The sequence below is a fragment of the Callorhinus ursinus genome, unplaced genomic scaffold, assembly GCF_003265705.2.
Source record: "Callorhinus ursinus isolate GAN/ISIS: 27379988/994484 unplaced genomic scaffold, GSC_fseal_2.0 scaffold10, whole genome shotgun sequence".
Lineage (NCBI taxonomy): Eukaryota > Metazoa > Chordata > Mammalia > Carnivora > Otariidae > Callorhinus > Callorhinus ursinus.
In genome coordinates, this window is record NW_027397072.1 from 57,314,541 (window position 1) to 57,342,505 (window position 27,965).

The 27,965-nt window shown below is 48.0% G+C and overlaps 2 protein-coding genes across 7 annotated transcripts in view; one reads left to right on the plus strand and one right to left on the minus strand.

Annotated features, from left to right (window-relative positions):
• The window catches only part of RAB1A (RAB1A, member RAS oncogene family), a 28,974-nt gene extending 27,129 nt beyond the window's left edge, over positions 1-1,845 (plus strand). The window contains exon 6 of the mRNA XM_025868578.2: positions 32-1,845. Coding sequence (XP_025724363.1) covers positions 32-229 — 198 coding nt within the window. The 3' untranslated portion in view covers positions 230-1,845. The remainder of the gene's footprint in view (positions 1-31) is intronic.
• Positions 1,406-27,965, minus strand: CEP68 (centrosomal protein 68). Of its 6 annotated transcripts, none has more exons than XM_073897634.1 (8): positions 27,831-27,965; positions 16,642-17,035; positions 13,524-15,047; positions 12,018-12,140; positions 9,581-9,677; positions 6,234-6,406; positions 5,003-5,072; positions 1,406-2,274 (listed from the first exon to the last, which is right to left on the minus strand). In XM_073897634.1, the coding sequence occupies exons 2-7, from the start codon at positions 16,990-16,992 to the stop codon at positions 5,049-5,051; spliced, it is 2,292 nt and encodes a 763-aa protein (XP_073753735.1). In that variant the 5' UTR covers positions 16,993-17,035; positions 27,831-27,965; the 3' UTR covers positions 1,406-2,274; positions 5,003-5,048. The 6 variants fall into 6 exon arrangements, with proteins under 6 accessions (XP_073753735.1, XP_025724361.1, XP_025724359.1 ...); XM_025868576.2 differs by lacking the exon at positions 1,406-2,274 and adding an exon at positions 3,748-3,912; XM_025868574.2 differs by lacking the exon at positions 1,406-2,274 and having other exon boundaries at positions 3,748-5,072.

Here is a 27,965-nt window from a genome sequence, read left to right on the forward strand (position 1 = left end):
CAGTGTTAATTAAGCCTTACTATTTTCTTAGGAATTTGCTGATTCCCTTGGAATTCCATTTTTGGAAACCAGCGCTAAGAACGCAACGAATGTAGAACAGTCTTTCATGACGATGGCAGCTGAGATTAAAAAGCGAATGGGTCCTGGAGCAACAGCTGGTGGTGCAGAGAAGTCCAATGTGAAAATTCAGAGCACTCCGGTCAAGCAGTCAGGTGGAGGTTGCTGCTAAAATTTGCCTCCGTCCTTCTCTCACAGCAATGAATTTGCAATCTGAACCCAAGTGAAAAAACAAAATTGCCTGAATTGTACTGTATGTAGCTGCACTACAACAGATTCTTACCGTCTCCACAAAGGTCAGAGATTGTAAATGGTCAATACTGACTTTTTTTTTATTCCCTTGACTCAAGACAGCTAACTTCATTTTCAGAACTGTTTTAAACCTTTGTGTGCTGGTTTATAAAATAATGTGTGTAATCCTTGTTGCTTTTCCTGATACCAGACTGTTTCCCGTGGTTGGTTAGAATATATTTTGTTTTGATGTTTATATTGGCATGTTTAGATGTCAGGTTTAGTCTTCTGAAGATGAAGTTCAGCCATTTTGTATCAAACAGCACAACCAGTGTCTGTCACTTTCCATGCATAAAGTTTAGTGAGATGTTATATGTAAGATCTGATTTGCTAGTTCTTCCTTGTAGAGTTATAAATGGAAAGATTACACTATCTGATTAATAGTTTCTTCATACTCTGCATATAATTTGTGGCTGCAGAATATTGTAATTTGTTGCACACTATGTAACAAAACAACTGAAGATATGTTTAATAAATATTGTACTTATTGGAAGTAATATCAAACTGTATGGTGATAAGTATTGTTTAATTCTTATGGTTAAAGGGAAATAGAGCCTTGCATTATACTCCGAACAGCCATTTGTGTGTGCAACCAGGGCACTGTAGACCTATCTTAGAGCAGCATCCAATACGCTTTCCAGATAATATACCCAATAAATGACCTAGGGAGGCTTCTGTGCTGTGTTGGGATTTAACCAAGCTTAGTGGTTCAGGGAGACTTTAGTTGTATGGAAAACAAGTTTAGAATGTATGCTATCTAGTCTATTATCTCCTTCTCTAAAACCATTTGAAATGGCTTCACCGATCAACATTTTGTTAATTCTTCTGTGGTTGAGGTGGAAAGCAGCACACCTTTCCTAATTGGCAAGTGATCAGACTAATGTGTGTACTGATACTGTTTTTTCCATGCTCTGAGTCACATGTCAACTATTTTATCCTCCACAATTGTATAATTTAGGTTGGAGGAGAATTAAAGTAGAAAGCAGGAAATTTACTATTGATTGCCCTAATTTTAGGAATTATATCCCTGAAAATTAACTGAAAACACAAATGGTAGGTGGGAATGATAAATGAGAAAAATGTATTTATTTCAGTGGAATTTTGCACGTGAAAATTTTGTTAAATAGGACCTTAAAGATCCTAAGGTTTGTTTTTATTGTGGGAAACAAAAAATCTTCTGCTAACGATGACATTTTGAGGTGATAGAAGTCAGAGATTGTTTCCGTGGGGTTGAAATAGCAGCCAAAACATTCTCTACTTAGGCGCTTGGGATGTGGCTGTTGGCAGCACGTTTTTTGGTGGGATCTTTAATCCAGTGATAAAATTTAAAAACAAGCCAAAAATGATAGGTTTCTTTATTTTCACTAAACAGGCAATTGAAATACATGGTACAAAAATAAGTGGTAAGATTATTGTAAAATGAAATGGACAGAATAAATATTCAATTTAATTTTCCATCTATGAGAATTTCACAATAAAATCATAGTTTACTTTGTATTATAGATGTGCTTGTTGGATCTATTCATCCTCGCATAAGGCAACTGAAAAATCCCTCGTTACCAATAGTTACTTGGGTGAAGATTTTTTTTTTAATGCTTCAAAGGTTTGGTTTTTGCCTTAATGATACAATATAAAGGGGGAAAGATTCAGAAACTATTTTCTAAAGCAGATGAATGCTACAACTGTTACGTGATGCTGTGCACTTCAGTTTTATACAGCAAGCTATTCAAACTGGCAGCTTATTGGTGAGTTAACAAGAACGAACAGTATGTGAATTTATTTTAAGATGTAAGCATATTTACATACTTAGTTTTGAAAATCTAGTGTTCTTTTCTTTCCCCCATGGCAGTCAAGACTGGGGCTTACCGCAGGATGTTTCAGCATGCTTCCCTATTTGCTTTTTTGCGTATGACAATAAATGCAGTTCTGAAAAAAAATATACAAACACTTCAAGCTACTATGGGCTTTAATAATTTGTCCACTTAGTAAGAGGAATTCCCACTTGTTGTATTTTAATGTCCCTGGCTGCCATGAATAAGCTTACGTAAGTGAAGTGTTCTGAGCCTGAGTGGTTGCAATCTCTGGGAAGCCCTAATAGAATGACAGCCACTCTGGTCTGAGCAGGAACTTCCTGTTCTTTGACCTTTGACTGAAATTTCCTTTAGCATACATGTTGCCATTGCAGCATCTTGACATCATCCCTTTATGTTCCCGTTGAAGCTTCAAAACAGCCCTATATTGATACTATCTCCTATTTGCGGATGAGCCTAGCTGTGGAGCTGCAACCCGAACCCAGGTCTTAGTACTACCACTTCCCTGTGGACTTCGATTCTGTTTATTTACAGGGACTACTAGGAAATGTTACTACAGGTAAACGTGGGATCTTATAACTACTGTTATGTCCACGTAAGCCACTTCTGTCCTTAAGGCGAATGCGCACCAGCCAAGGTGCAGTGGCCGGCCAGGCTGTTCTGCCTCTAACCCGGCCGTGGCTGCTCACGGATATGCTGCAGCGGCTTCCTAGGCTGAAACCATTTCAGCTGGAGTTTTAACGCTGGTCTTAAACTCCTTATAGCACTGCTAAAGATAGAACTCTTCAGTGGCATTCACAGCTAGGTCCAGAGTACCCTCAGTCACACCTTATTTCAAAAGAGATAGATAAAAATATCTTAGATCATCTCTGTAATGAAAGTAATACTTTCTTGGGAAACCAGGTACTCTGAAATAAAATACTCTGAAAATTCCTGTCTGTTGAAGCTGGTAATTATTAGGTTGGATGGGAACAGAATGGCATATTCAGCATTCACTTGCTGTAACATTGGCCAAGTTTGTTTCCCCAGGGTTGTCGTCTTCAGTTTTTTTGTGAATAGAAACAGGTCTCTCAAATACTAGCGAATAAATGGGTTTAATGCCTCAGGGCTGTTTTAACAGTAGAAAGGCATGTGCCAATTTATAGCGACATCAAAGAGAAGGTGAAATAGATCAATATAAACACAGGCCATTAGACATTTTTAAAGCATCTGTAGGTTTTTAATATTTTACGTATGTAATTATTTGCTCTGGAGGTGCTTTGTTTTGTCCTGTCTTTTTAAATCTCACAATGGAACTAAGATTAATAGGGAGATGGCAGGGTTGAATTCTGATCAGGCCCTTCCCTGCTCATTGGTAAATCATACCATAGCAGCAGGCACTTGAAATAGTGCACTTTATATAGTTTACTTTTGTAGTTAATCTTTAAATATTAGATTTTAACAGCTTCTTTCCCAGTGACGATAAAGTCAGAGATTTTAAAGCAGAAAAGTCACATTTAATAATAGGACTTTAAGTTCATAGGGAGGTAGATGAGATAGTGTTATGATTATGTGACCCCAAAACTAAAGTCCTAAACTTCTTTTAATAAAGAAGGTAATTTTGTATTAAATGTTTTGTTCTGAGGGGATGTCAGAAGTCTGCTCATGAGAATAATCGTTCCAATGTCACCTTCTTTAGGTTCAAGATGACTTGTTCATTTTTCTTTATAAACATGAGATCTTCCTTTCTTAAGAACCCTCCTCCAATGAGCATCTGGAAGGAGTTTGAAAAAAGATCTTTAAGTGCTTATCTCACATATATTTAAGTGTGAAGAATCCTTTTCTGAAGTCTTTAGCCCACCATAATGCTAGAAATATATAGGGGGAGATGTGATTTTCCCCTCCTTCCATGTTCATTCACACAAGAGAAATTTTTTAAAGGTCTTTTGTTGCTTTTTTGCAGAATCTGTGGTTACCAGCAAGAGCTGAACATTTTGCTTTAGAAAGCTACAGAACTGATGGTTGATCATAGATTTTTTTTTTCTCCTGTCAAGGTACATGTCACTCCCAAGCAATGAAGAATTTCCCTTTTCTCCTTCACCACTGACAGCCTTAGTTTCTGTAGTTAACCAGGCTTCATGACCCTATCCATGCCCTTCTCCGCCCTGATCTTGGAGACTAGGAATGGACTGATGCATCCATCTGGACGTATCCTTAAGGTGTGGATAATGAGGCCATAGTCCTGCGGAAGCTCAGTGACAGTTCCCTAAGTCTCTGACACATTTTCCTTTGACGTATTAGTTAGGCAGGCAGATGGAGCCCTCCTAAACCCTGAAGATAATTTAAAAAGTGTCCTAATAGTCAAAAATAATTTGTTCAGAAGTTTCTGTTAATTTGGGGATTTAAAGTCTCTTCTAAAATCTTCAAGAGGAATTTATAAACCTAAGCTTAATTTTATAAAAAGACCCAAGTTCCTGGCCAGTGATTCTTTTTTTTTTTTTCAGTCTCTTGGGTCTTCTGGTATGCCTGAAAATACCAGTATTTGGTGCTTTCTCTCTCATGTGAACCTTCTTTAAAGGATTTCAGCAGGTGGACTATTTTAGGAGCTCTGTTCTTTTTAACTGGATTTGGGGGTGGGGGGTGGTGAAAGACCTGTAAGCCTTACTAGTCTTATTTTATCAAAAACTGTAAAGCTACATGCTTTTGTAGAGAAGCACCAAAAGGAAAACCTCAGTTTGGAAGGATTCATTTTAAATAAAGAATAGTAACTCAAAAGCCCTTACGTCAGGGAAGAGAAAGGCATTTTAAAGCTAGTACATTACAGTTAAGTTTCCCCCTTGATTTGAGTGTTAAATGGCTCTTACAAGGGCTTCCTGAAAGTTTCCCACCAGCCAGGTTTTAGTCGACAGATTACATATCTGCTTGAGAAGATGCCTGAAAGAGAAAGGGAAACTTTTTTACAGGCGGAATACTGCAGAGGAAGAAATAACAATCACTGTATTCATTTTAGAACTAAAATGACTATTGCTCAAATTTCTTTGAGGCAAGTACAGGGACTCCCTCCTCTTTTTATCCTTTACATTCTCTTGGCTACAGTGAATTGTCACCTAGAAAGTCTGAGAATTAAGCACCGCATTTTGATTGTAGGAGAGTAAGTTTCAGAAAAAGTATGGTCCAGTTGTGGAATCCTACAGAATGTTGGGCAGTGGCGATCCCACATTAGGCACCCACCCCTCTGCTCTCTTAGCTCCTCTTCCCTATCATTCCCTGTTCGACTTTCCCAAAGATCAAAAGAAAGTTGTACTGTTAAGTCTCTAAGGCATGTTACCCCTGTGGATCCCCCTAGCCCTTTTTGGAAGGCAGTTTGCAGAGATCATTGTTGGGAAGGGGAGGGGTGGGGTCCTATCAGTAACTGAGTCTCTGTGGGCACTTCGTGCTTTCGAGTTGCTTGAAGATGGAATACCAAAGGAGCTGGGCAGGGGCGCCTGGGTGGCTCAATCATTAAGCTTCTGCCTTCGGCTCAGGTCATGATCCCGGGGTCCTGGGATCGAGCCCCGCATCGGGCTCCCTGCTCGGCGGGAAGCCTGCTTCTCCCTCTCCCACTCCCCCTGCTTGTGTTCCCTCTCTCGCTGTGTCTCTCTCTGTCAAATAAATAAAATCTTAAGAAAAAAAAAGGGAGCTGGGCAAGAAGAGCCTATAGAACAGGGAGCCTAACAGCGGCCCTATACTGGGAGAAGTTTACATATGCAGACATTAAAAAAGTTTAGGGATAGAGGAGTTTTGCCACTGTTGTCTTGAAGGGGCAGAGAAGTGCGAGCGCGGGGCACCCTAGTCCTCAGACAGGCAGCAAGGGTGAAAGGAAGTCCCAGAAGGCACCACAGTGAGCCAGCTCACCAGAGGAAGACCCCCAACCTTCTACCTGGAAATGGTAGCATCTCCCTTTTTCAGTGTCAGGGTCTTCTACCATCTCATTTGTTTCAATAACTTGGCTCAACAAGCTTCTAAGAACTAGCCAACTGTTAGAGCAGGAGCTCTGTACCCTAACTGGCACTGGGGTCCAAGGACAGATTTTCTTCTCTTGGGTTGCCTACTTACTAGGCGCATCCCCTTCACATCCGTACTCTTGTGTGCCATGGGCGTCTTGTCCGGGATGAGGGTGCAGCCGGCCAGCATGTCCAGAGAAGCTAAGATAGCATCATATAGGCGATCTGCATGGCTCTCCAGCTCACTGGGCTGCTTCGAGATCCTCCCGAGGACATCTTTTAACACTAACAAATGAGGTTCAAAGCAATTAGGCAAAAAACAAAACAAAAACACAACATGTGATTATATTTTCTAAAGAATCATAGAAGTGTGTAGCATTTTTACACAAAATAGGAACATGGCAGTAATTTCAGGATGTCCACACTTTTTAACAGTGACTCTCCAGGGACTGCTGTTGCACTGGGGGATCCACGTTAACTTCTGATTAGAGCTGAGAGAAGAATTCCGCTGGCTCCACTCTGGATTTACATAATTCACAAAAAGGCACAGAAGCATGGTTCTCTGGTGACTGGTGTAACCCGGCTTTTAGAGTTAAGACACAAGGCACACCCAGATCCTCTGGGGCAGGCTTAAACAAAACAATATGCCAAGATTAGGACATTGGGTCCTACTGTCAGGTCCTGAGAGCCTCTGTTGGCTGGGGAAATGGTACTTAGCAGGTATACAGGTAGCCTGGTAATGTATTCGGGAATGCTTGTGAACCCTTTTTGGTGGGTCCTCGAGGAACAGACTTCAAAAGAAAAGGATCTGAAAGCAAGCTAAGACAAGAGGTGAGTGAGGCCACGATTTCCTCCAACGAGGAAGGGATGGACTAGGTTCAGAGTGCATCACAGCAGGCTTTTCTCTTAGAAACCTTATTTCCTTTATTAAACACAAAGGCTGCTTTAGCTTCCTGAACCTTTATCAGCTGTGTTAACACTCAGCTGCAGCAGGAAACAGTGTTTCCTGCTGCAGCTGCAACATCTCCCAGCAGCAGAAGGGAAAGGGGAAGCTGCCGAGGATGTGGCCACAGAAGGAAGCAGGGTCTAGCTGCGGGGAGATCAGCCTCTAGGGAGGCCATGGCAGGGGGTGCACCTCCTCTGTGCGGGCGGCGGCTGGTCTCTCCCCTCCACCTTTACCAGACCTTGGCTCAGTCCTGTGTGTTCGTCAGTGGAATTCAGGGGACCTTTATTTTTGTTTCTGAACTTTTATCTTAGGATGTTAGAATATTTGGTTGGGGCCAAGTAAAAGGAAAGCTGGGCGTGAGAATGCAGTCTTTCCCAGCCAGGCTTCGGTGTTTTAATGGAATACATACATTCAGGAGCCTGGTTCAGCTTCATGCCTATAGGTCCCAGTCACGTGATCCAGCTGAGTGTGGAGTTTGGATATGAGAAGGGACTGGCAATGCGTGCACCGAAGCAGTGAAAAAGCCAGCTCTCCACGGGGAGGCCTCTGGCAGGAGGCGGAGACAGACGCATTTTGGAGGGGCAATGAATGTGGTTCTTGTTCCTGTGGTTCTGCTTGTGGCCGGGGGAGAAAGCGGGCTGCGAAGCTGGGTAGGGGGGTGTGCGCTCAGGCTCGACCCATGCTGGCAGTGTACCCTGGAGAGAGCTGAACACTAGTGCATCTAGCGGAAGGGACCCTGTGAAGGTCAAGGGGAACATGTGGTCTTCACACAACACCCAAGTTCCTGGTTAGTCAAAGCAGAGGTCCGGAGGGGGCAATGAGTCCATCTCAGGGGCTGGGTACATACCTGAAAATCACAGGAACGCCCAAATGACTTAGTTTGAGACATGGGCCAAGGGGGATGATGTTTTTCCAGATTAAGCACTGAGAAGTTATTACTGGATCGGTTTTTGAAGGAAGGTCAAGGAACCTGTAGCTTTTAAGAGGCCCATTGTTACAAGCGGCCTCTGGGCAGAGTTTCCTAGTATGGGGTGCTCTCCCTTCCTGCTCAGCCCCCGCACCTCCAGACCAAGCAGCAGGGCAATCGGCATCAGGGGGCTTGAGGGCAGGCTGCCACCGCTTAAGTGGTCCAAGGCAAGTTCGCAACTCTGAGGTGAGAGTAATAATAGCATCCATCTCACAAGGCTGTGATTAAACGGGACAAAAACCTGATATGTTAAGTGCTTCAGCGCAGCGTCTGGTGCATGGTGTTCAGTACAACACTGATGTAATTACAAGTAGCGCAAGAGCCTGACATAGCGAACTTCTGCCCCAATAAAACCCCAAAAACCCTCGTGCAAGAACCAAAACAAAAGCCTCCTGAGGGCAGGGGATTGCCAAGGGCTCCCCCAGTTCACACTGGATAATCACTGCCTGGCTAGAAAGCCCTTCGGTGGCTCCCTGTCCCATTGAAGTCCCTCTGCCCGTTCACAGTTCTCAACGCTGGTCACTTTTCTTCCCAGGGGTATTTGGCAACGTCTGGACAGGTTCTCGGTTGTCACTACTGGCATCTAATGGGTGAAGGCCAGGGATGTTGCCAACCACCCTGCAGTGTGGAGGACAGCCCGCCTCCCACGGCATTACATGACCCCAAATGTGGGTGGCGCCCATTGAGGAACTGCTCTAGGCCACCTCGCTCACACGCACCCAGCGCTTCTGGTCGGGCCAGCGCCACCTCACTGCCTCTCAATGCCAGGGGTCCGGCCCAGCTTTGCTTCTGTCCTTTGTTTGCCGCAGAAGCCCCACCTCACTCCAAAACTGCGGCAGAATACAGATGCGATCTTTGAGCTCCTGCTTGTTTAGTCTTACAGGAAATCAGGGGCTGCTTTTGGCAATCCGTCAGTTCTTGGCTTTAACCCAGCATTCTCCGAGCTCATCCTCCCTTTCCCATCTGCCCACAGCAAGGGCAACACCGATCGTGAATCCTCGCACCCTGCCTGCTTAGGCATATTCTTAAAGTCTGTGATTTTACATTTTCCTAAATTGGGAACCCATCCTGCAAAATGAACTCTCAGCAGCACACTTCTTCCTTCAGTCTGCTCCCTCAGAATGGACTGCTCTCAAACACCGAAACGGATACTTCCTCAGAGCAGAACACCAAGCACATAACGAGAGAGGGGTCCAGCCTGGGAAAGGGGCACCCCTGAGGGCCCCCTACTGTGAATAGCCTATCAGAGAACCAAGGACGACTGCATGAAAACCAGCATTCCCACGCAGGTCAGTACCAGGGGACGGTAAAAGAGTGTCCTTGCAGACTCGACTCGACTTACCTTTCGGTCACCGGCTCACTGTGTGGCTGCAGGGAGAGTGACGAGGTGAGGGCCAGCGGGCAGCCAACAGAACCTAAGGCAGTGGGGGTGTGTGTGGGGGGGGGTGTTGGCACTACTGGATCCTTACCGGTGACCCTGTGGCCCCTGGACCTGCTGCTGAGAGGGAAGGAGTGCTGGCTCAATTCAAAACTTCAAGCGTCTCACCTGGGGTGTTATCCAACAGGCACTGAAGAAGAATCTCCCCTTTCTGTAAGACGCTCTCCGTCAGGGACTGGTGTTCATCTATATCTTTCTTAAATTGCTTAAAGCACATCAGAAAAGAAAGAAGCTTTGTTACTATTGTTTTGTAAAACTCACTCAAAATGATCCTTTGTGGAGCTCAATTCCCCTCTACCCTGGAAGACAAACCCATCCCATCTTCAGAATTCCCCAAGTAAGCAGCACATTAGTTTAACTTCACCTACTTTGAGCCCAAAGTAAATACAGACTCCATCCTTTTTTCCATCTACAGTTAGACAAAAGAATTTTCTTTTCCCTGCCAGAGCCTGGTTCATGAACAGCTTGGGAGTCAGGGTTTCTTTCTGTCATATCTCACAGGGTTTTCTTTATAAACTCACAAGGCTATGGGATTCTCAGAACACACCGTCTTCTATTCTAACAAACCTGGTAGGAGCCACAAGAGAAGGGCCCCCACCCACTTCTTCCCTCGGTGTCCTGCTCTGTGCAGACCTTGGGACTCGGGGAGGCAGTGGGGAAGCTGTGAGTCTCCTAAGTAGCTGATTTGTTTTCCCCTCGTCGGTACCGAGCCTTGTAGTTTTTGATGTTTCTTTAGCTGCTAAGATGTGTAAAGTCAAATCCATGACAACCTTTAGTACAGGGTACAGAACTTGGTGGTTCACGCTCTGGAGTTAGAATTTTACTCTCGGATTTAACTGTATTCCTATCTTTAGTTTTCCTTTGCCCTAATACCTGTACTTACTATTTTATTCTTTAGTATTTTCTGTAGTTCATATGGTGCCATAAACCCAATGTGTTAAGACAAAGTACATGAGACAGAGTCAAAGCTGACAACATGTGAACACAGACACAGACTTGCGTATATGAGCTATCTTCTACGCAGGGGTCCGGGTAGCTCACGCATACACATGCGGCATGCACCAATCTGTGCGGGGAAGGGGCTGACAGTAATCCCACTTTGTGACACAGCCGTGTGGGTGACACAAGAGGGCGAGTCTTCACTGACTTGCGAAGGTAACTCCCAGCACAGCTCTCAGTTCTACCCACAAAGCAAGAAAGGTGCTCTGGCTAGTCTGCAAGTTGAGGCAGAGAAGGACAGAGTGAGGGATAAAATGGAGGGACTGGACTTGTTCTGCTTGGCACTTGCTTTGATGGGGATGAGGCTGAGGCACTCTGGAGAGACCACCCAGATAGTCTGAGGACAACTTCCCGGCAATTTCCTCTCTCCCCACAGTGGTACTGCCCCTAAGCCTCCAAGGGCTGGGCCCTGCTCAGCTCTGCACATGCACTTGGGAAGCTGCACACAGAGGACCCTGTCACACTCAGTCTTCTCTTTCCTCAAGCATACTCGGGGCAAGGAACTCAGGGCAACCTCTCTCCACCAGGCAGAAAACAGCACTCCCACGAAGGTACAACAGCTGGCCCATCCAGGCAAGGCCCCGCCCCTAAATTTTAGTTGGCGCCACGTTGACCCTCTCTCCTGCCAGGGTGTGGGGGTTGCTGGGGTGGTGCTGCTCTGGCCTAGGCACACGTAAATCACATTCTCCTCTAAAGGCACTTGATTAGGTTACAGAAATTCAAAGAACTGTCTCAGAAAATCCTTTCTAGACTAGCCTCACAGGCTCAGACCCCACATACTACCTCTGCTCCTTCAAAAGAGGTTAGAAATGCTTGGTCAACCAGACATGCTAGAGGGCTGTGGGTAGTTCAGTCAAGGCTGATGTTATACTGGGGGTAACTGTACTTCTCAGAATGAAGGGGAACCTACTGGTAACTATTCCAGAAGAGCAGGCACAAACTATCACTGCAAATACACCTGATCTAAAGTCAAATTAACCAGAACTCATAATTAAAGAGATTTAAAAAATAACAAGACCTTAATGAAAAAGAGGCAAACAAAACAAAACAAAACAAAAACAAACCCCAAAACCCACAACCCAAAAACCAAACACACGGAGAAGCAAATTCCAGTCAGGGCTGCCCAACAGAACTTTCTGTGATGACAGAAATGCCGGGACACTTGAAATGTCGCTAGTACAACTGGAAAATATGAATCTTTAATTGTACTTAATTTAAATAGCCATATGTGACTAGTGACTCATAATAGTGCAGTTCTACACTTAACCCCTGAGACATCTGCAAAATTACATTGCAAATTCCCTTAAGTATATCTGACTGAGGATAAATGTATTTTCTCCAAACTCTGCTTGGCCTGGGAAATAACTCCTACATTTTAGTTTTTCAGCATGAAGAATCTGAAAAGGGCTTCTGATTAGATTTCACGTAAAATAGCCAGTTGCGCCGTAACATACCAAGTATCAGTTACTTGAGCTTTTACTTTGTAATCAAGTACTTAGCCACCACTCTAGTGAGTGAACAGCCAGAAGCCAGGACCACATATTACCCGGTAAAGCTGCAGAGAAGACTTGAGACCTGTAAGATTGGACTTGGATGGAATCAAGTGGTCTGTAACGTCCGCTATGTTATGCAGCCAGCGGATCAGCTCTTCCAACTGACAGCAGAATGTCTGTGTAGACAAATAAGAACACACGGCGTTACATTTCAATCCAGGGGATTCTGGGAGCCAGACTGTGCACCTTTCCCGAGCGTTCCTCACTTGCGGGGTCAGTCTCTTCCCTCCTCCCCTGCCTGTCCCCACCCCATGACTCCAGACCTCTGCGAGGGCAATATGGTTTCCGTCTCCCCTCAGCCTTTGACACCAAAAATGACAGGCTGAGAGCAGCCTGCCCTGCACGTGGGGAGAGGAGCTGACAGGAGGACAGGGACTGGCCCAGAGGAGGCACGCCTACCATGGAGACCGATTCCTGGGTGAGTACCACTGCTGACTTTCTAACTGTCCCTGAGGAAAACAAAATAAACAACTATAATCGTGACTAATTTGAACCTATGGCAGGAAACAAGTGAATTAAAAACTGTGGGTCCCTGTTTTGCATTTGCCTCGAAGTATTTCAATCTTTTATCACAAAAGAGGCACATGCTACCATGTGCCCTACCTGCTTCACAGGACAAATAAAATCACACATGGGACATGGCGGGGCTGATTGAAGCCCTCAGATGCTAGGAAACGTCTGTCGTGCTGGCTCACGGGTCTCTCGCCACCCGGCCTGCTGCTGTGCGTGTGCAGCGTCCGTGCGCTCACCCAGGACACAAGACAGCGCGCGGACTGTGGTGTGGTGTGGTGTGGTGTGGGTGTGTGTGTAGCCGTGTTCCCGAACATCCTTGTATCAGGGACTATGCAAAGCCCTCGACATGAATTATTTCATGTAATCCACACAACATCCCAAAGAGGCAAGGCTCCACATCTTACAAATGAGCAAACTCAGAAGACTGAGCTGAAATTCCAAATACGGCAGTGCCAGGATTCAAATTCAGATCTGCCTGATGCTGGAGACCCTGTTCCACAGAGTGTGAATTCTACCTCCAGTCACGCGTCTATGAGAGGTCCGGTGACCAAGACGGCTAGGACATAGTGCATCTAATGACTCCCAACTCTGCAGCTCCACCACTTTATCAAACTGAAGCTCTCAGAAGTCCTACAGTCAAGAAAACCATTTACCTTTGTTCAGTATTTCCTAAAGGCATGTGAGCACAGACGTTTCTTGTGCAGAATACCTCTTAATCCTCAAGGTCAAGAGGCCTAGGAAGCAGCCTTGAGTGGTGGTTAAGCTCAGGCTCCAGCCATGGGTAGGCAGCTTCCCTAACCCCGCACTGCCTTTTCTCCAAACATGAACGACAACAGTAGTCCTTACTGGGCCAAGTGGTGAGAATCAAGTAAGAGAAGGCACAGCACGGTGCCTGGCACATATAAAGTGCTCGAGGTTACTACGTTTGATTCCATGCACTGGCAGAAGCCACACCTCTAGGCGAAGCCCCTTGAACGTAGGTTTACCTTCACACACTGCACGAGCGATTCTTCTCCCTGCTCCCCCTTCCCGGGAAGCTGCCCTGTGGCATCCGGGTCCAAGCATGCGCGCCGGTCCCACACAGCTGGCAGGGAAGAGCGTGTTCCCAGCGGTCCGGAGACCCCCAGGGCCTGGCGGCTCCCCACACTGCCGTCCCCTGCAGAGGCCCTTGCCTGGATGAAGGAGCGCAGCAAACGGCGGTTCTGGCCCTCGGGGCCCCTGAGCCCTCTGAAGGCAGCCCCAGAAGGAAGCTGGCTTTGGCTCGAGTCTGACGGGAGGGAAGCTGGCCCATCACTGTCTGACACGTCCGGGGAGGTCTGCCCTTCGGCAGCCCCAGTGGGCAGGGTCACCAAGGTGGGAATGGAACCTAGATATGAAACCAAACTAGAAACCTGTGTCAGCCGAGTGGGCAGGGCAAGGTACTCGTCATCACTTTCTACCTCCTCTTCTGATTTCCACCCAGACTCTGTGCAGGCAGGGTGCCAGATGCCCTGGCTGGCCCCCTTCTCTCTCTCTGTCCTGGGCAAAGGCCACCCTCTGTCCCAGGTCCTCAGCTGGGGAGAACCGACCTCAAGGTGCTTGCCCATGGGGAGCCAGTCCTTCACACCCCTCGGGGCTGGCTCTCTGCTCTCCCAAGGAGCATCCCTACTGCCTGGGGCTCTGGGGGTAGATGTAAGCTGGTTACAAGATGCCAAACCAACGCTGCCCTGCTTCTGGGGTACTCCAGAGGGCCACCGCATAAGGCTTGGCTCTCTGGGCCTAGAGAATGGCAGGGCGGAGGCCTCCGCTGATGGGCAATTCTGGAAGCCATTAGTGGGTGACTTCAGGGTACTTGCTGGGGAAACAGAAAAGCTATCCAGGTCTACACCTGAGTCCTGCAGGACAGGGTCAGCCAGTATATGGCTGTCAAGGTGCTTTGGGAGTTGAGGTTTGGGCCTAAGTGGGTAAGTATAGTCCAGCAGATCTTCATACTCTTTATTCGGGTTCCAGAGCGGAGAGTGGCGGTCGGGCGAAGGAGGCAGGGAGTCTGGTAGCACACAGGCCCAGTACTCGGCCTGGAAGGAGAGGCGCCTCCTGCCCAGCCCAGGAGCATCAACCCCGGGGGATGCAGGCTGTGGTGACCACTGGAGCCCTGGCCCTGGCCCCACAATGGAGGGGGCCGACTGGGGGACAACCAGTTCCAGGGAGGAGGAGACCTTGGCAATGGAGCAACTTGGAGGCTCTGCCTTCTCTCGGTGACCCTGCAGACTGCTGCCCGGGGAGGAGGCAGAGACGCTGCAGCTGGAGAACTGAGGAGCAACAGCGGCCTGGTTCCCCAGTGGCCTCCACCTTGGCGGGAAAGGGAAACCCGAGCTGTGGGGCTGCTGGCTGAGGTCTAGCGCCCGTGGTGACTCAACCGGGGACGGGTCATCTTCGCTGTCGGCATCATGTCCTGAGCAAAGGCCTGCGGCTCGTGGAACGCCAAGAGTCTGAGGTAGGTCCTCTGAGGCAGAAAGCCTGGTCTCCTCCATCTGCAATGAGAAGACGGAACAAAAGGCACGAAGGTGAAAATAAGCAAACCAAATTTCTTTCTTAGAGGACAACTCTGGGGACCCAGATGATATTCAGGAGAGCTCTTGCAATCGGAGTCTGCCATCTGATGCGAGAACTAGACAGCGTGCGGCGAGGGGCCAGCAAGACAGTTCCGTGCGCTCCGGGAAGCTGGCCGTCGTCCCCAAACCGCTCCCACCCTCTTCAGGCAAGCACACGGCGGCTCCGGCACACCGGGGCTGGGGCACACCACCTACCCTCGGAGAAGCGTGTCCCGGGCAGGAGATACCCCTGCCCTGAGACTCATCCACCTGCCCCCCGCAGGTGACCCACCAGGCCCCACCCATTCAGCTCATGCCTGTTATAAATGAACAAAGGGAGGCCCTCATCTCAGCCTCTTCAACTCATCTGTTCGATGAAGAACTTGCCCCCGAGGAAGGTAGGACAGCACGGTGGTTAAGGGCGTGGGCTCTGGAACCAGACAGACTTGATGCCAACCCAACTGCCACCTTCCAGATGGAGACTCTGGGCCTCCCTTCCCTCATCTATAAAATGGGGAGAGTAATAGTACCACTTCCTCGGGACATGAGGATTAAAGGAACTCAGGTGTGAAAAGCACAGGGTCAGAGCTCAACGAATAGGCACCACAATAATAAGCCCATTGTAGTCAGCTCATGAAACAGCCTATTTCTGTGTTTGCTCATTTACTTGCTGCCTCACTAAATCTCGGATTCACAGGTGCCCTGGGCACCACCCCTGGCTCCCAGGCAGACGGGCCCAGCTGCTGTTTTCTCCCAGACAGTCATGCTCAGAGCATCCTCACGGGGCAGAACTGCGTGGGGGCAGCATGCAGCAGCCAAGGCCACAGTGATCCTGGTGCGATCAAAGCCTTTCCCACGGAGGGCCTTGGCAAGCAGAACATAATAGGATGTCAGAGCTGGGAAGGACGGATCATTCAGGTCACCTTCCCAAATATACTGAGGGCCTGAAAGATTGAGGTCACAGAGCCAAGCATAACTGCTTGCTCTCTGTGACTTGACTAGGCAAGGCTTCCCTGCAGTCAGGGAGGCCCAAGAAATTCTTCTTACCCAGGGACAATAGTGCCCACCACGGGGGCTCCAAGGCTCTGTCAGGTTCCCTGGGTCCCAAGGGGACAGAGTCTCAGAGCTTGAAGGAGCCCACAGCCCTGGACCTTCCCTCCCCAAGTCTCGTTAGGGCCCCCCACCCCCAAGAGTTCAGATCACCAAGTCAGAAACAGGACACGGCTCCCCTCATCACAGCTCCCGTGGCCCAGCCCTCTGGGCACTAGGTCTTGGCCACAGCATCCCCCGTCTTCAGAAGGTCACCAGTCACACTCTTGAGGAACAGGAGATGCTGTGGACAGAGTCCCCCACTGGCCCCAAAGCCCAGCTCTCCAGGTGAGCCTGTAAAACAGAAATCATCACACCCAGACTCCCCACCCCCCAATTCCCCTCCTTGTACAGGGGCTGGGAAAGCAGGTAAGATGGTAAGAAAATGCTAAAACATACTCCCAAAGGACCACAATAGTTAAATCTACAGTTCCTTATTACCTACCTGGCTTCCCACAGAGTGCAAAAGGTCTCTAGTCCCAGTGCCAGCAGGAAGGGGCAGGCAACCAAGAGCAAGCTTAGATCTACCAGCTACTGGCTCCCTGCTGGTGGTGTTGGCCTGGGGCTGGTCATATGCAGAGGGGCTGGCGGCAGGGGCAGACAGCCCCTCTATCCCCCACACGGGGGAGGCAGACCCTGCCGCAGCCTGGGCTTCCAGGCACGGTGGCTCCTCCTGCTTCCCGCCTACGAGCCCTGGGGTGTCCACCTCCTGCGCCCCGCAGCTCCGCCGCCCGCAGGACGGGGTCTTTGTGTCCACGGATGCCTCCACCTCTGCCTTTTCTTCCCCCAAGGCCATGGAGACGTCCCCAGGTCAGGGTTCCCCTGAAGCCTGCAGCTCTCTACAAAATGGGAAGAGAAAAGAAAAAGATACATTCTCTGCATCTGTACCTAGGAAACCTTGCTTTTTAATGATTAAGACAGACATCTGCAATGAAGGAAACCAGCAACAAAAAGAAAAGGTAACCTACTGAATGGGAGAAGATACCTACAAATCATGTACCCAATAAGCGTTTAATATCCAAATATATAAAGAACTCATACAACCCAACGCCAAAAAAAAAAAAATCTGATTTTTAAAAATGGGTAGAGGACCTGAATAGACATTTTTCCAAAGAAGACAGAGAGATGGCCCACAGACACATGAAAAGATGCTCAACATCACTCATCATCAGGGAAATGCAAATCAAAACCACAGTGAGAGATCACCTGACATCTGTCAGAATGGCCAAAACCAAAAAGACAAGAAACCAGTGCTGGCGACAAGGTGAAAAAAAGGGAGCCCCCTGTGCGGTGTTGGTGAATTACTGAAACTGGCGCAGCCTCTGTGGAACACAGCGTGGAGGCTCCTCAGACAACGAAAACCCGCAGGACTGTATGCTCCAGTGCTTCCACTTGTGGACAGTTACGGGAGGAAAAGGAGAACATTAATTTGAACAGATCAATGCAGCATTATTTACCACAGCCAAGATATGGAAACAGCTTGGGCGCTTGGGTGGCTCAGTTGGTTAAGCGACTGCCTTCGGCTCAGGTCATGATCCTGGAGTCCTGGGATCGAGTCCCGCATCGGGCCTCCTGCTCAGCGGGGACTCTGCTTCTCCCTCTGACCCTCCCCCCTCTCAAGTGCTCTCTCTCTCTCTTTCTCAAATAAATAAATAAAATCTTTTTTAAAAAAAAGATATGGAAACAACTTAAGACTATGGAAACAAAGGAAACAAAGAATGAAATCTTGCTATTACTAACAACGTGGATGGACCTAGAGGGTATTATGCTAAGTAAAATAAGTCAGAGAAAGACAAAAACCATATGTTTTCATTTATATGTGGAATCTGAAAATTAAAACAAAGTACAACAAAAAGAAACAGACTCAGAACAAACTAGTGGTTGCCGGAGGTGGGGGAGATGGGTGAAATAGTTGAAGGGGATTAAGAGGTATAAGCTTCCAGTTATAAAGTAAATAAGTCACAGGGATGTATAAAAAGCAAGCAAGCACAGTGTGGGGAATAAAGTCCATAATATTGTAATAACACTGTATGGTGACACTTGGTGACAATACTTACCCACTTACATGGGTTAGCATTGTGTGATGTGTACGACTGTGTAATCACTAGGTTGTACATGTGAAACTAATATAAATATGTCAACTATAGTTAAAAAAAAAAGACTTTTTTTTTTTCTGGTCAAATAAAAGAAAGAACAAATGGTGTTTATTTCCTCAGAGGAGAACACAGGTTGATTTTTCCCTGGCCCTGGAGTTTTCTAAGGCGAAGGAGGAGCAGACCATGTTGTCTTCTGCTTTTACACGGTCAGTAGTAGCCCCAGCAGCAGAGGCCCAGGCAGGTGAACGCAGGTCCAAATCAGAGCCAAGGAGTAAAGCCGCACTTCCGTCCCGGCCCCACTGGGGCCTCCCTGCGCCAGCCCGGCCACAGCCACAGTTCTGCTGCTGCAGTGCTCCCACTAGCAGGCGGCTCGGGCCTGGCCCTGACCGCTGTGCTCTAGGGAACAGCAAGGCAGGGCCTGCTCAGGCCTTGGCTGAGCCCAGGGTGTTCCCACAGTGACCGCTTTGCCTGCTGGAGGAGGCAGGACCCTCTCAAAACACAGAAACCCCACCTGGGGCTGTGGAGCTGGTGGCGACTTCTCATTCCAAGGGTGGCCAGCGACCGGAGAGAGGATGAGCCGCAACTCTTCTCCCGCTAGCCGGGGTTGTGATTAACTTGCAGCTGAGGGAAGCCGTGGAAATCCAGGTGGATAACAATGGCAATAGCATGTGTGCATGGGACAGTGAGAGTGAGAGAGCACGCGTGAGTGAGCACCGGGGGGGGGGGGGGGGCAGGCAGGCGAGGGAGACCAGGGCGAGCACTCAGGGAGGGAAGAAGGAACAACATGGGAGTTGGACCTGAAAATACAACCGTTCCTTTAAGAGTTTCAGGGCTAACAGAGACCCCCTGCAGGCAGCCTAAGAGTACAGGAACAAGTACAGGCTGAGAGCCCTGGGGGCTGCGGCAGGAGATGGCAGGCGGGGCAAGAGCTTTGGGAGGATTTGGAAGGGGAACAAGGGAAGCATAGTGCCCAGGATTTCAGAGGCCACCTGGAACGCACTGGACCAACCTCAAAGCTAGAACCTGGACAAAAATAGCCTTCCTTCTGCAGAGACCAGGAGCTGAAGTGACAGCAAGAGGAGGTGCTGGGAGCAACAGGGAAGCCCGAGAAAGTGGGGTTGGCTGTGGAGAGGGGTTCATCCTGCTCAGCTCGCACACTCGGGAACTGGGTGGGCACAGCCACACCTTGAGAGCACCCCGTCCTGGAAAAGGGTCCTACTCTGTCTGCCTAGGCACACGAGGCTCCAGGCCCATTCGGAGGTGATCCCAGAAGAGCACACACACTTCACACATACTCTCTTACTTCTCACAACTACTGCACAGGGTTTTTTGGACAGGTAACATGGTTGAAATATAAAATGCGCTGCAGATAGAAGTCTCCCTCTGCCCTTGTCTCCATCCCTCACTAAAACCAGCTACCACAGGGACACCTGCGTGGCTCAGTTGGTTAAGCATCTGCCTTCGGTTCAGGTCATGATCCCAGGGTCCTGGGATGGAGCCCCGCATCGGGCTCCCTGCTCAGCGGGAGGCCTGCTTCTCCCTCTGCCTGCCCTCCCTCTGCTTGTGTTCCCTCTCTCTCTCACAAATTAAAATATTATAAATAAATAAATAAACCCAGCTACTGCGCACAGGGCATGCCAGGCACGTGCCCGGCACACGATGTATACTGAGTGTCAGCAGGTGCCAATCAGCGTGGGGAGGGGGCACAGAAAATCAGTGTAACAAGTCACCTTACAAGCCACAAAGGAATCCAACAGAGGGGGAAAAAAAGCAGCCAATGTTTCAGAGAACAAAGGCAAAATATTTACTATTAGAAATTCCCATAAAAATAGGTAAAGAGTCTCAGTAATCTGTATGTCTCTTACCCCTTGACGCATATGCAAGCAAACACAAAAATCTCTTTCATCCTCCCTCTTTACGTAAAAGCAGCACACTGTACAGGACACCCTGTTCAGAATGTTTTCTTTCCTTTTTTTTAAAAAAAAGTATCTCGTATGCCTTTCCTCAGCTATACACAGAGCGCGCGAGCTTCCTTTCTTTCATATTACTGCCCGGCACTGTATTCCGGAAAAGTGCCTTTTGGTTTATTTCACTGGTCCCTTGTGGGTGGATACTGGGGTTATTTCCAGTCTTTCCTTACAAGCAATGCAGCAAGGAACCACCAACCAGCCAGAAGCACACAGTGCACACAGCCCTCGTGCGCCTGCTAGCACATGCACAACATCAACATCCGGAAGGACAGCTGCTGAGGGGAAGGCATCTGCACATACTTTGCCTATGTTGCCACATGGCCTCTAAGGGTGGCACCCATTTACACGCCCCCCCCAGCAGTCTGCGAGAGTGGGTTTCCCACGGGAGGCAGGTCCCCTTATCTCCCTTCACAGAGAGGGAAACCAAGGCTGAGAGAGATTCAAATCCAGGACGGTGTCACTCCAGAACCCAAGCTCTTTATGAACCATCAAGGGAACAAGTTACAAAGCAGATCAGCACATGAAGGGGAAGAGGGAAGAGAGTGACAGGATGGCGAGATGAGTGACCAAGTCCTAGTGAGACAGGTTTTCACAGAGCCACAGCCTCACCGTGTGGCTGTTTAAACAGCTACACATGAAGATGTTTAGAAGCTGAGCCCATGGGCTGGAAAAGTGTTACCTACAGCCCCCAATTTCTACTTCTTGCTCCATTCCTAGAAACCCTCTCAATGGCTAGAGTCAGGCCATGACGGGTGGCTAATTCCTTTTACCGGCTTTCCTGTTCCACTAAAGGGTGTGGTCTTACAACAGGGGCAGGAATATGATGATGCTGGGACAAGAAAAGAGTGCAAACAAATGATCTCTTTGTTTTGATGATGTAATTTTTATGTCTTGTCTGGACTCATTACTCAAAAAAGAAAGTATCCATTTATCCTGGGGGATGGGGAGTGGTGAGCTAGAATTATAAGCTATTTAAGAGACACCACTAGGTAATTTTCAAGTGTGCATACAAACCTGAACTAGGTTAACACTGTCACCAGAGGCCCTTCAGCAACCAGGTAAGATGGTCTGAAATAATGATTTTCATGGAAACAGTGCTTCGGAAAAGGCAGGTTTATTTTCTCAGTATGGACGAACAGTCTCTTCATAATCTTACTTCTTAATCTGCCTGACAAATCATGCCCCCCTCCAACTACACAAATTATGAGAAGACAGATATATGTGAAAGAAAAGAATTAAAAGAAGTCCATGAGGGCGCCTGGGTGGCTCAGTTGGTTAAGCGACTGCAGTCGGCTCAGGTCATGATCCCGGGATCCTGGGATAGAGTCCCACATCGGGCTCCCTGCTCAGTGGGGAGTCTGCTTCTCCCTCTCCCTCTGCCTGCCACTCTCCCTGCTTGTGCTGTCAAATAAATAAAATCTTTAAAAATAAATAAATAAATAATAAAAGAAGTCCATGAGAGCTAATTCCATGTTGTATATAAGATGCTACAGAATACAAAGGGTGAAATCAACTGGCATAGAAATAATCAGGGAAAACTCCTTGAAATAATGACTGTTGAAGGCAAAGCTTTTTTAAAACATCAATCTTGATGAGGTGGCCTAGCAAATGCACAAGTTTTAGATTTCTGGGGTTCAGTCCTGTCTGCACTTGCCAGGTGGGCATCTGCATGAAGGCCAAGCCCTCATTGCCACAGGTTTAGATTTTACACATCATTCCTTCTAACCTTGTGGGGTGTGGGTGGAGGTGGGGATTCTGCTTGGACACTTCCAATGAGAAGCAGCTTATTCCTTTTCCAATAGACTGCTCCGGATGATGAAAATGACTTGTGGTATTGAACCAACTCACAGGTCAACAGCTAACAGAACCTATTACTAACAGAACCTAAGATCACGTACCTTACAGTGTTCCTATAGGCTAGTGGCTCTGGGATGGGCAGAGGCCTCAGTAGACCTCCTCCCTAACAGGGAAGTACCACAAGGTTAGAGTGAGGGCCTGGAAGTCTCGAAGCACAGACAATGAAGAGTTAATTCAACCCTCCACCTGGGAAAGGTCTATACACACTGGAACTGCCCTGTTCTTGGCCAAACCAAGAGACAAGCCATAAAAGCTTCAGGATATCCTAGCGACCACCTGGACTTTGCTATTAAAATTCTCCATTAGTCTCCCGCAGAGGCCATATGACCTGCCAGATATATATAATTAGGAGTGATGTAGGCTTGGCATCTGCTTGCCTTACAGTAAAAATATGCTCACACGTCACGTATGTGGCAAAGCTAACTCTGTGAGCCTGGACACCTGACCCTTCGTGGTATTGGCTGCACCCCGTGCGTGCAGCCCCCATCGCAGCTGCTGGTGCTTCCTCCCACTTGCTCCTATCCAGGAGGGGGAAAGGAGGGCTGCATTCGGAAAGAGAGAGAGAGAGGATACGCCTCTCCTAACTAAACCATTCAGAGAGGAATGATCAACCAGGGAGCAATCCTCCTCTGATCAAAAAAAGGACTATCTCCAGGATTTGTTAAATCACGACCTCCCTACGAAATAATCTGATTTATACCAGCTTTGCCAGGGATGCTGTGTTGGGGCAAGGCCCATCTCTGTCCCCAAGCACACGGCCACCTGTACCGGCTACATGGGCCAGGTATTAATCCACAGAGCAAGCCCTACCAGTTCAGGGGCCAAATGCTTCAAACTCCCTGTGTTTTCACAGGAGGCCACAGGTATAGGTGAACACCATGCACACATAGTGGCAGAATCTGACCACAGAACCAGACAAAGAAGCTCTGCCCACTAGGAAAGGGGGAGGGAGCAGGGCAGGACCCAACACTGCAGCGTTGCTGGAAAGTTTCTGGGGGAACTAGATTTATGGGAAAGAAGCTTAAAGGCAGAAGCCAATCCAGGCGTGGGAGGCAGCAAGACAGGGGGTAAATACATATTCAGCGGAGGCCAACAAAAGAGACAGTCACAAGAGGCCAGGGCCTGCCTCAGAGTGGGGTGGGTGCCAGGACTGCTGTGGCTGGAGGTTTGAGACTGGGAGGTCAACAGCCAAGAGCAACCGCCTTTCTACCTGCTCCCGCCCTGGCTATTGAAGCCCCCAAGTCCCTTAGTCTTCCACATAGGCCCTGTCTTTCCCTGTGGGGCAGGTCATCCTGAGCACCGTGTCTACCTTTTTATTTGAAGGTCAAAGCCAAGTAAAAGGAAGAAGCCAAGTAAAAAGGAAGGTCAAAGCCAAGTGAAAAGGAAGAAGCTACAGAGGGTAGACATGTTTCCCATGGCTTGGTAATGGGCTGATGCCATCCTCAGAATGCTCCAGCACCAGAAGCCCCTTTCCTTCTCCTCCTGGGGCTACTTCCCTATGTTTTCCTTAAAGTCAGAGGGAATCCTCCAGCATCTGAGAAGGAGCCACTGGCTCCCTGTAAATCAGTACAGGTGGGAAGGCTGCGGCCAGGCTGCTTCTCTTGCTTTCTCACCCACCCACTCACAGGCTGGCGACTGACTGGGACCACCAGAGAGCCGCGCAGCAAAGCCAGTCTTCTAACTCATCACGCAGGTCTTCAGAAGGCCTTTAAAGAGATGTCACTGCCACATCTTCAAGGAGCTTGGCTGAGCTTCCAGTCCCCTGTCCACTCAACCGCAAGCTCTCTGGCCTCCTTAGCAGATTGTCCCCAACCAACAAAACTTAAACTATGAGGATACTGAGGACTTCACTTGTTAATAACTGTACCTTCTCTTCCCACCAAAGAGCAAGGCAGAAAAACAGCTTTCCTGAAAAATCTCTCCTACTGTCTGAGCAAGCTGGCCCTGGAACCATGGTTGCAGTTCCACAAGCCACTGCTTGTTCTGCGCTTGGTGATTTCTGTGAGGCAGTCAGGTTACATGTATGAAGACTGATAAGAATCTTACTGATAAGAATGCTGCCCACTCTACTAAAGGATCCTCTTTTGGAGAACACACTGGAGAATTCTCTGGTCTTGGTAACAAAAACAAGTGTTTCACTGAACAGCCAGTTTGTTTTTACTTGAAAGGTATTGGTGAAACTGATAAAAATTTCCTCTTTGCTTTGACTACTAGGAAGCTCAGCAAATCTGCAATCCTACACAACCAAAAAGCTTAGGACAGAAAGGCACTCACCTTTTGTACTAATCTTACCCTTGATTTCATCTTACTTTTCTTTCAACCTATCTGCCTCAATTACTTCTATTAAAAATCTTGTTATATGGAAAGTATCTTGGAATGATTTCTCAAATCATTTTTTGGAACAAAATATAAGAATTGTTAAAAATAGAGTAACATAATAAATTAGGAAAAAATATCATAAATCCAAGACTTTATCCCAAAACCATAAAAACAAAACTGCTTTTAGCAGTACTTGTAAAAACCAAATGCAGGGGCGCCTGGGTGGCTCAGTCGGTTAAGTGTTCTGCCTTCGGCTCAGGTCATGATCCCAGGGTCTGGGGTCAAGCTCCATGCCAGGCTCTCTGCTCAGCGGGGAGCCTGCTTGTCCATCTCCCTCTGCCTGCTGCTCCCCCTGCTTGTGTTCTAATAAATAAATAAAATCATTAAAAACACACACACACACAAATGCAGATACTTGTGTTAGTACCTTTCTACTCAGTGTGAAGACCAGCAACATCTGCATCACCTCAGAGCCTGCTGGGAATGTAGATTCTCAGGCCCCACCAGTCTTGGAATCAGAATTTACATTTGAGCAAGATCTCCAAGTGACTGGTAATGTTTCAGAAGCACCAGGTTAGTCAGTAAGCCTGTTTCGCACACTGGAAAGAACTACTACAATGGTTTTACAACCATTCACTGTGGTTTTGTTTTTTTGTCTTTTAAGGTTTTATCTTAAGAAAGTAATCCCTACAGCCAATGTGGGGCTTAAATTTACAACCCCAAGATCAGGAGTTGCATGCTTTACAGACTGAGCCAATGAGGCACTCCACTGAGTGCCTATCCTATGCCAGGCACATTTGAGAAGGAAATTTTTGGTCCTTGTCCTTAAAGTCTTTCCAACAGGACACTAGAGAAAGTTCACACCTTGTAGCAGGTTTTTAACAGCGAATTATAGTATGTCACATCTGGAAAGGAGTCCCCAGAAAGAACCATATTCCCTAGAAAGGATTCAAGATTGTGGCTACATTAAAAACAGAATCAGAGACCAGAATTCTCCTGTGTTAGTTACAAGTGAAAAGAAGATATTTGTTTTGGAGACTCCAAATAATTTAAGAGAAACTGACATGTCAAGGGGACCTACAGCTGGAAGGAAATGTACAACTTAGCCCGCTTCCTGCCCCCAGAAAGTGGTGCAGGAAAACCTGGAAGTGAGGCAACATCCCCTAGGGGTTCTATCTGCCACCTCTACGTCTGGCCAACAGGTCTAAAGCCAAAGAGAAGACTTCTTCCACTTTTCACAATGTTTGTGAATAACTTCAAAGACAGGAGACAGTTTCTTCATGAGAACAGTTAAGTTATAAGGAGAAAAGCCACTGCAAGTCCATCTCCACAAGCTCTGCCTCTCTGGCTGAACCAATCACCCTAAGATTTCTTGTTAGCCACAACAGGCCCCGTCTGTTCCTCTGCTCTTACAGGACCATTCTGAGTATCAGAGCACATCAAGAGTTTATCAACTACTGTAATACTTGGCCAAATTATTATCTGGCACTTAATCTCTAGTGGGTGGTGAGACTCTAAATGAATCACAGATAACCTATGGAATACTTTTACTGTGGGGGAAAATCATGAAAGGCTTAAGGACTTTTTAAAATCAAGCAACAGATAAGGACTAAAAGGCAGACAGACCCTGAAGGGTCAAGTACTACACAGATACTTAGTATTAGTAAATCTATTCAAGTATCTGTTTATTTTTATCCTAATAACTGCTAACAGCTCCTGAACATTTTCTTTGAGCCACGAACTATGCTAAGCACTTTATATCAATATCTTTTTTAATCCTCAGAACCCATGGACTGGGTACTACTATAACTCCCATTTTACAAATAAAGAAACTGAGGGGCGCCTGGGTGGCTCAGTTGGTTAAGCGACTGCCTTCAGCTCAGGTCATGATCCTGGAGTCCCGGGATCGGGTCCCACATCGGGCTCCCTGCTCAGCGGGGAGTCTGCTTCTCCCTCTGACCCTCCCCCCTCTCATGCTCTCTCTCTCTCCCTCATTCTCTCAAATAAACAAATAAAATCTTAAAAAAAAAAAAAAACTGAGACACAGAGAAGTTAAATAACTTATCCAGAGTTAGTAACATGACAGATAAAGCCTGTTTTAACTTAAGTGAGCCAGAAGTCAACTGCTTCCCTAACCTGTAGAAATAATTGGTCCAACAAATTAAAGGAATGAAAATTTTTGTTTTGTCAACTTTTGGCTACACTATTTTTTTGTTTTGTTTTGTCTTGTTTTGGCTTCAGTCACTGAATGTCTTGCTATGTTCCAAGCACTGTGCTAGGAGCTGGGGAAACCACAATACAATGTGATGTGTAAAAGCAGAGACAGAAGAAAGTAGCCTAAAGGAAGACATGGTTAATTAGCTGTGGGGTGGGGAAGAGCTTTAAAAGTTTTTCAGAAGAGAAACTGAGTTCTTTGCTCTTTTCAGTACTGAGTAGCCTAGAATTGATCCAGGTGATGCAGAGAATCAGGATGAGAAGTGGTGACCTCTACTTCTTTTTAACCAAACCCTAGGCAAACTGATCTAGTACATTTTATCACGCATTTTAACAACATCCTTCTCACCCTAGATCTAGGAGCTGTTAGGGTATTTATGAATACTACCTATCTTTGTGCAGGCCCCACTCCCCACCCCCCAACTGAATTCTCAGTGAGGTCCAATCTGCTCTGGCACTGGCAGGTTTCCGCTCATTTTTATTACAAACAATACACCGAACCCAACCAAATAATTATGAAGGACCTGAGCATATATGTGCCCCTAAGCTGCTGAGAACAGTTCTGGTGATGACAGTTGGAAAGGGTGGCCTTTCTAGGCAAAAAAAAGCAAGACATTTTGTTTTTTCCCCTCAGCAGCTGCTGCATTCACGGCACCAAGAAAGCATCATTCGTCTCCATCTTTCCCTTGGGAATGACCCTGAGCTGGTGAGAGAGGGTCTCCGCGGCAGAGCAGCGCGAGCGCCTGACTCCCAGGGCCGCCCCTTGGCCCCCGGCGAGCGCGCAGGGTAAACAGCACACGCCCGGGCAGAGGCCGCGAGGGAAAGTGAGTCCGCCCGCGGCCGGGCCCGACCAGCCGCGCAGCTGCTCGGAGCGGAGGATACCTGGACACGCGCGCCCCCCTCGGCCCGGCCTCCCCGCGCTCAGCCTCTTACAACCCCGGCCTCCCGCCTCCGCGCCCCGCACCCGCCGTTCCGCCTGCAAAAATGGAGGCGAAGGCACGAGGCGCCCCTACCCCCAGGAGCCCTTTGTGCCCTTCCCGGCGGGGGACGCGGGGCCCGGCGACGCGCCCGGTAAGGCCTCGCAGACCCGGAGAGGCTGCTGGGCAGAGGGGGCCGGGCCGCGGGGGCGGGGGCTACGGAGCCCCGACTCCCGCGCCCGCTTGCCGAAAGCTACCTACCTCACCTCAGACGCTTCTGACGCCCCGACCCGGCCTGCGGCAACAGCAAACCGACGCGGCGGCCCCGACGCGGGGGTCCCAGACGGAGACCGCGGCCCTCACACCCGAGCCCGCTACGCCAGGGGCGGGGCCGCG

Coding starts and splice junctions, on each gene's coding strand:
- CEP68 (XM_073897634.1), bottom strand. CDS start 16,992: ATGGCCTTGGGGGAAGAAAAGGCAGAGGTGGAGGCATCCGTGGACACA. Junction 15,048..16,641: donor TGCACTCTGTGGGAAGCCAG/GTAGGTAATAAG, acceptor TTCTCATTGCAG/ATGGAGGAGACCAGGCTTTC. Junction 5,073..6,233: donor ATGTGAAGGGGATGCGCCTA/GTAAGTAGGCAA, acceptor TTTCTCTTTCAG/GCATCTTCTCAAGCAGATAT.